Raw genomic sequence first — 7,263 nt, 5'->3', positions numbered from 1 at the left:
TCAATTAGTCTACCTGTTAAATATGAACTTTAAGAGAGAGAAGGAGGGGGAAAACCATTGTAAGATAATCAGTTTTTTCCCGGAAGAAATATTATTTAAACAAAATAATTAATGACTCTTGGTACATACCATCAGTATTTCTCCTGATGGGCCTTACATGAAATACCTCCCGAAAAGGCGAATGGCAATTAATAGGTCGATTTTTTCATTTAGCAGATTAGTATAATGGAATTCCACCCCCGCTTATTGCCGGCTTCGTCTCTCTTTGAGTCCATGTATTCGTAAAAAAAAATAATGAAATTTGTACATTTACAAGAGTATCGAGAACCCGCTGGTTACACGAACCGCGTCGTAGACCTCAAAGCTGAGAGTGACTGTTTAAGATCGATGATCATATTCATGATAAATGGAATCCAGAAATCAGCGGTATTCTGTATTAAAGTCAACCGCTTTTTTACTGTATGTTTAAAAACAATGACGTCATGTGTCGATGTTATCTCCATGAAAACAGTAACGATGCGAAGAGCTTTAACGAGTCGATTTCGAAAAGACTTCCAATTGATCCCTGGGCACCAGCTAAACAGGGTTCGGTACCTGGCCCGGACTCGTCGGTTCATGAACGAGTAGATCAGAGGGTCGAGCAGGGAGTTGGCATAGCTCAGCCACATCGTCACCACGCCCATCCAATGATTGGAGTCGATGGGTATGAAGCAGGAGTGGACGATAAAGTATGGCGCCCAGCATACCACTGTAGTCATGACCAGTAAGATTCCTGAAAGATTCAAAGGTGAGATTCATAAGAATGAAAGCAAATATTATAGAGATATCGAATGCTTTGAGAGGCCTAGCTGTTTTATATGCTCAAGGCCGAAAGTTTCAATCATTTGGGAATCGCAGACAAGCACTGTATGGTGTCCGCGCGCGTGCAAAGAACATTTTAACACGTAAACTAAAATTGTACTATTTTCATGGTAACCGGAATTTTGAGGGATCTCGCTCTTGAACTATTAACCGGTATTGGCATTCTTCGTTTCTTTACGGGAATGGCTAAAATCACGTACGTCTCCATTTACGACCAATCAATTGGATGGATTTCTTATGTGAGGTATATAAACACACAATATTTATTATAATCATGATTGTTAGAGGAATAAATAATAAAATTAATAACGATAATAATAATAACAATGATAATGATAACTATATTACAAATAATTTTAATAACTTCATTTATATAGCGCCTTTCCCAGAGGATACAAAGTTTAGATGTCCTTTAATCAAAGGACAAACTAAGAATTTTAGAGGTACGAACAACTATCCCATGGTATCCAGAGGGTTATTCAAACAGAGAAATTCGTACCTGTCAGGGCAACCCTCTTGTCCATACTGAGATTGCCTTGCATCACGCGAACATTTCTCTTCTTAATTTTTCTCTTCCGCCGAGCCCTCTCGTCTGCATGGTCCTTTTGGTCCTGCATCTCAAGTGCGCCGTCGTTGGAAGGTTCCTCTGTGTCTGCGTCTACCGATGGAAAATAGTCCTCGGTCTGGCAGCTCTCTGCGGACTTGGTCACTGCGTCTGTTGAAGATGCCGCCTGGGTGTACCTGTCACTGGTGACGTCAGCTGATATTTGCATCCTTCCCCCGGGTTTAGTAGTCACAACTTCAGGAGAAGCTGTCCGGTTGTCCTTGGAGAACGACCGAAGCTGCAGTTCCTGTCGCCTCAAGGTCAAGACAACACCGGTGTAGCATAAGACCATGACGGGTACGGTGATACAGAAGACAATGACGAAGCAGATGATGTAGTAGAGACAGGCCTCCCAGACGGGTGAACAGTGGTGTGTGTCCGGGTGATACTTGAAGTCGGAGAGGAACTTGAAGAAAGGTGGCAAGACGTTGATAAACGAAATCACATAACAGAGGACGATAAAGACGATGGTCCTAGACTTGGTGGGAGGAAAGCGGGTGGACCAGACAACGGTCAGGTAGCGGTCTACAGAGATGGCCAGGATCGTAGCGAAGTTACCGAGAGAGAAGCCTACAGCCCCCGTTCCATTTATCTGTTAAAACATGGATAGAACATGCATGTGTTTTATACAATAATTTGCCAACCCTATCTTATACTGGCATATAAACAGAATGTATTTTTTAGATCATATTTCCCAAATATATATAAAAGTCATTCACTGTACAGGCAAAACGTCTATGTAATCATAATCCACAAATCACTACTTGGCAGCCAAACAGATAAGATAAGATAGATTACTTGATAATTCAACATTTTCAGAGGACTGAATAACTATAGACTGATGGTTTATAGAATTAATTCCCTCAAAAAAAAATGAGACAAATACTATGAACAGACGTTGATTATTGTAGGTCATATCTTAAAATAAAGGATTTTTGCATTGATGCCCCTCTTAATCTGGGGTGAGTAACTCTTATCTCAAAGGTGTGTTACTGTTGATAGAGTTTTAATAATAAACTCTGTCATCTTCCCCTCCAAAAAAAGAGTACATTCTTACCAAGCAGATGACATCATTGTTGACCAGAAACTGACCGTGGTCGAAGACGGATACGATGGAGAAAGACATACTTGTAATCGTTATACCGAGGTCGTTTACGATGAGGTTGAGGATCAACCAGTTATGGAGGTTCTTCCGCAGCAACTTGTCTCGAAGGATCGCCGTCATTGCGATCACATTGGCGACCAACGCCCCGAGGAAGATGACGATCAGGGTGACGCCCTCGACAACGGCCACGACCGATGTCGGATCATGGTTGATCACGAGATCACGATGACGACCATACGACGTCGGTGAGGGTAATGCGGTTGTTGCATGATGGTCATTTGAAAGATTAGCAACCATTGTGATGTCAACAAGTAGTTCGGTCTTACGATTCGAGCAAAAGAAGAAAAGGTACAGCGCCTCGTTGAATCTAAAACGCCCAAAATGAATTGGTAGCCTGACACAACTGACTTTATGAGATTTTTTGTTTACATTTTTTAATATATATCACGTACTTAGAAACTTCCTTGATCTGCTCATGACCAGGAAATGATACACGATTTATATCCCCCTATCTTCCTCATTTGAAAATGTCATGTAAAGAGCATCACTCACACATGTCCTACACGTATGTCATATTTCTATTTAGACAAACTCAAAATGATTAACAACGCATAAATAGATTGGTCACCTTGAATGTCTCAAAGTCTGTTTATATCTATTTTCTGTAATGATGAAATATTTTGTATTTCGCTCTTGAAAGCAGAAATAAAATTCAATCAAAAAGTTATATAGTCATAATGATGGTCAATGCTATAAATTGACTAGTACTAAAGATATTGATGTGAACATACATAATAATTGTGGAAATATATCGCTTACATGAACTCCTCGATTTAAATGACTTTAAAACCTATAACAATAGACAAAATATGCAAACCAATATGATGATATATATCATTGACATATCTTTTTATCAGAATTACTGCACTTATTCATTAATTCAATCGTTCGAATCTTCTCCGGTTCTTAATCAGCTTGACAACACGTTATAAATTTAGATGCTGCATGAAAGTATCGGCTTGCATGGTGATGTAGATATACAGTAGGCTTGCGGGTGCACCATGTGAGAGAGAGGGAGGGTTGAGGAGTCCTTTTCAGGACTACACACCCTCAAGAAAGATTACCGAGAGTCCTTTTCAGGACTCCTCAATCCTCCCTCTCTCTTACATGGTGCATCCGCAAGCCTACTGTATACGTTATAAATTATAACTAACCACAGTCGAAACTGCAACACATGCACTGTCATTATTCTATATTTTCAGGAAGTGAAAGAAAATTAGAGATACTTGTGAAAGTGAAAGTAAGAAATCAAAACAACACTTTGTTATTTTTTTTATTAGGCAATTAAGTCAATATGTTAACTCGATTCAATATACATTTATTTCCTTCAAAAAATCAAAATGAAGATAAAAATTATCATGAAATATATATTTACAATTGAGGAAGGAAGCGAAATTCTCCGAAAGCACAGGGCCATGGGGCGCCATCAAAAAACCATACATAATTATTATATACATGTAATACATATACATCAAATTAAATATCATACAACAGCGCACAAGTCAAGTCAAATAAGTAAACTATCATATACAAAGCCCTGTAGAAGCGTGTATAAAAATCATATATCATAATGCCCATGTGATATATGCGATATAAAAGAACAGCTCCGGTCTTTATAAAATATCGATGAACATTCGCTCTTTATTTGAAAGTGACGGTAGTCAGGCTTTCTGTATTGGTGTTGTCTACCTCACCAAGGAAACACACGATGAAAACAAATACCTTATCAAGAGAGATGTATAAGGATATCCTGCTTGGAGAGGAGCCACAAAATCACTTCGTGACCTTACAGAAAATTCAAAGTTTTGGTATTGGGTCATGAATTTGGTTCAAATGAACATATTGGAAGCATGCGATCCGACAATATTCAGTGATCATTGTCGCGGTGAAATCGAGTCTAAATTGATGAAATTGTAAATAATAAACTGTTTATGTTGTATAGCTCCCTCCCAAGGTCAAAATATTAATGTTGCTATAAAACAATCTTGACTTAAGTCGACCAATTGGCTACTTCCGTTCGGAAATTATATATCACAACTACATATTCTGAGATTTTCATGCTCGCAGCTATCTAACATTGTATGGCCGTAGGCGCTATTTGAAATTTATCAAAATTTACCTGGAGCACCGGTAAATGTTTATATTCAATTTTCCCAAAAGCAGAAGTGTTTTAGGGGCTAAATTTTCCAGTGCTTATAATAAATCCACAGGGGCATCTAAATATTTTTTTTTAAATTGTAGAGAATCACTTTCCAGCCAATTTTTCAAATTTCCCCAAACTTTGTATTTCCTTTAATTAAGTTCGCACAGATCTGCAACTGATTCCTGGACACCAGCTAAACAGGGCCCTGTATCTTGCCCGGACTTGTCTGTTCATGAACGTGTAGATCAGAGGGTCGAGCAGGGAGTTGGCATAGCTCAGCCACATCGTCACCACGCCCATCCAATGGTTGGAGTCGATTGGTATGAAGCAGGAGTGGAGGATAGTGTATGGCGCCCAGCATACCACTGTAGTCATTACAAGTAAGATTCCTGAAAGATACAAAGGTGAGATACATAAGATGATAGCAAATATGCACAAAATATAAAGATGATTGTTGGAGGAATTGATAATATAATCAATAAGAATAGTGATGATAATAATAATAATAATAATAATAATAACAATAATAACAATAATAATGATAATATTGAAAATAATAACTTGATTTATATAGCGCCTTTCCCAGAGGATACACGAATTAGCTGTCCCTTAATCAAAGGACATTAATATTAAGAATTGTAGAGGTACGAAAAAGTATTTAATCCAGAGGGTTATTCAATCAGAGAAATTAGTACCTGTCAGGGCAACCCTCTTCTCCATACTGAGGTTGCCTTGCATCACTTGGTGGTTTCTCTTCTTAAGTTTTTTCTTCCGCCGAGTCCTCTCGTCTTCATGGTCCTTTTGGTCCTGCATCTCAAGTGCGCCGTTGTTGGAAGGTTCCTCTGTGTCTGCGTCTACCGATGGAAAATAGTCCTCGGTCTGGCAGCTCTCTGCGGACTTGGTCACCGCGTCTGTTGAGGTTGCCGCCTGGGTGTACCTGTCACTGGTGACGTCAGCTGATATTTGCATCCTTCCGCCGGGTTTAGTAGTCACAACTCCAGGAGAAGCTGTCCGGTTGTCCTTAGAGAACGACCGAAGCTGCAGTTCCTGTCGCCTCAAGGTCAGAACAACGCCGGTGTAGCAGAAGACCATGACGGGTACGGTGATGCAGAAGACAATGACGAAGCAGATGATGTAGTAGATACAGGCCTCCCAGACGGGTGAACAGTGGTGGGTGTCCGGGTGATACTTGAAATCGGAGAGAAACTTGAAGAAAGGTGGCAAGACGTTGATAAACGAAATCACATAACAGAGGACGATGAAGACGATGGTCCTAGACTTGGTGGGAGGGAAGCGGGTGGACCAGACAACGGTCAGGTAGCGGTCTACAGAAATGGCCAGGATCGTAGCGAAGTTACCGAGAGAGAAGCCTACAGCTCCCGTTCCATTTATCTGGCAATACAGGGATAAAACATGCATGTGTTTTTTTTTATAAATTTGCCAACCCTTGATAATACGTGATAATTTGACATTTTCAGAGGACTGACTTACTAGACTGATGGTTAATAGAATTAATTCCCTTAAATTAAGACAAATACTATGAACAGACGTTGATTATTGCAGGTCAAATCTTAAAATAAAAATGGATTTTTGCATTAATGCCCCTCATAATCTGTGGTACACTTATCTCAAAATAGTTACTGTTAATAGAGATTTAATAATTATCTCTGTCATCTTCCCCTCCAATAAAAATTATATTCTTACCAGGCACATGACATCGTTGTTGACCAGAAACTGACCGTGGTCGAAAACGGATACGATAGAGAAAGACATACTTGTAATCGTTATACCGAGGTCGTTTACGATGAGATTGAGGATCAGCCAGTTATGGAGGTTCTTCCGCAGCAACTTGTCTCGAAGGATCGCCGTCATCGCGATCAGATTGGCGACCAACGCCCCGAGGAAGATGACGATCAGGGTGACGCCCTCGACAACGGCCACGACCGATGTCGGATCATGGTTGATCACGAGATCACGATGACGATCATACGACGTCGGTGAGGGTAATGCGGTTGTTGCATGATGGTCATTTGAAAGATTAGCAACCATTGTGATGTCAAAAAGTAGTTCGGTCGTACGATGCACGCAAAAGAAGAAAAGGTACAGCGCCTTAATCCATCTAAAACGCCCAAAATAAACTGCTAGCCTGACACAACTGACTTTATAAGATGTTTTTTGACATGTTTGAATATAACTAAGAAACTTCCTTGATCTGCTCATGACCAGGAAATGATACACGATATGTCCCCCCCCCCCTCAGGGCCCTCCTCCATCTTCCTCATTTCGAGATGTATGTAATGTAAAGAGCACCATTCACACACACCATACAAGTATGTCATTATATTTCTATCTAAACAACTCAAAATGATTAATAACGCATAAATAGATTGGACACCTTGTCTGAAAGTATATTTATATATATTTCCTGTAATGATGAAATGTTTTGTATCACGTCATTGAACGCAGAAATAAAATTCGATCAAAAAGTCT

At 39.8% G+C, this 7,263-nt stretch overlaps 2 protein-coding genes across 2 annotated transcripts; both read right to left on the bottom strand.

Moving 5' to 3' along the window:
* On the bottom strand, positions 1–2,867 carry LOC587038 (5-hydroxytryptamine receptor 1B-like). Its single transcript, XM_011682458.2, has 3 exons — positions 2,523–2,867; positions 1,361–2,057; positions 1–772 (listed from the first exon to the last, which is right to left on the bottom strand). The coding sequence occupies exons 1-3, from the start codon at positions 2,865–2,867 to the stop codon at positions 336–338; spliced, it is 1,479 nt and encodes a 492-aa protein (XP_011680760.2). The 3' UTR covers positions 1–335.
* A 2,059-nt stretch (positions 2,868–4,926) lies between these two features.
* On the bottom strand, positions 4,927–6,823 carry LOC587024 (5-hydroxytryptamine receptor 1-like). Its single transcript, XM_030985092.1, has 3 exons — positions 6,478–6,823; positions 5,469–6,165; positions 4,927–5,162 (listed from the first exon to the last, which is right to left on the bottom strand). Exons 1-3 carry the CDS (start codon positions 6,820–6,822, stop codon positions 4,927–4,929), a joined length of 1,278 nt encoding a protein of 425 aa, XP_030840952.1. The 5' UTR covers position 6,823.
* Between the last annotated feature and the right edge of the window lie 440 nt (positions 6,824–7,263).

Source organism: Strongylocentrotus purpuratus, unplaced genomic scaffold, assembly GCF_000002235.5.
Source record: "Strongylocentrotus purpuratus isolate Spur 01 unplaced genomic scaffold, Spur_5.0 spur5_scaffold_14, whole genome shotgun sequence".
Taxonomy (NCBI): Eukaryota; Metazoa; Echinodermata; class Echinoidea; order Camarodonta; family Strongylocentrotidae; genus Strongylocentrotus; species Strongylocentrotus purpuratus.
Note: the sequence above shows the minus strand (reverse complement) of the source record. Positions and strands in the feature narration are given on the sequence as shown.

What these genes read in the sequence shown, in the direction of transcription:
- LOC587024 (XM_030985092.1), bottom strand. Translation starts at nt 6,822, where the DNA reads ATGGTTGCTAATCTTTCAAATGACCATCATGCAACAACCGCATTACCC. An exon ending in ACAACGATGTCATGTGCCTG is followed by an intron (nt 6,166 to 6,477) that starts GTAAGAATATAA and finishes CTGTATTGCCAG; the next exon opens with ATAAATGGAACGGGAGCTGT. An exon ending in GAAGAGGGTTGCCCTGACAG is followed by an intron (nt 5,163 to 5,468) that starts GTACTAATTTCT and finishes TGTATCTTTCAG; the next exon opens with GAATCTTACTTGTAATGACT.
- LOC587038 (XM_011682458.2), bottom strand. Translation starts at nt 2,867, where the DNA reads ATGGTTGCTAATCTTTCAAATGACCATCATGCAACAACCGCATTACCC. An exon ending in ACAATGATGTCATCTGCTTG is followed by an intron (nt 2,058 to 2,522) that starts GTAAGAATGTAC and finishes ATGTTTTAACAG; the next exon opens with ATAAATGGAACGGGGGCTGT. An exon ending in CAAGAGGGTTGCCCTGACAG is followed by an intron (nt 773 to 1,360) that starts GTACGAATTTCT and finishes TGAATCTTTCAG; the next exon opens with GAATCTTACTGGTCATGACT.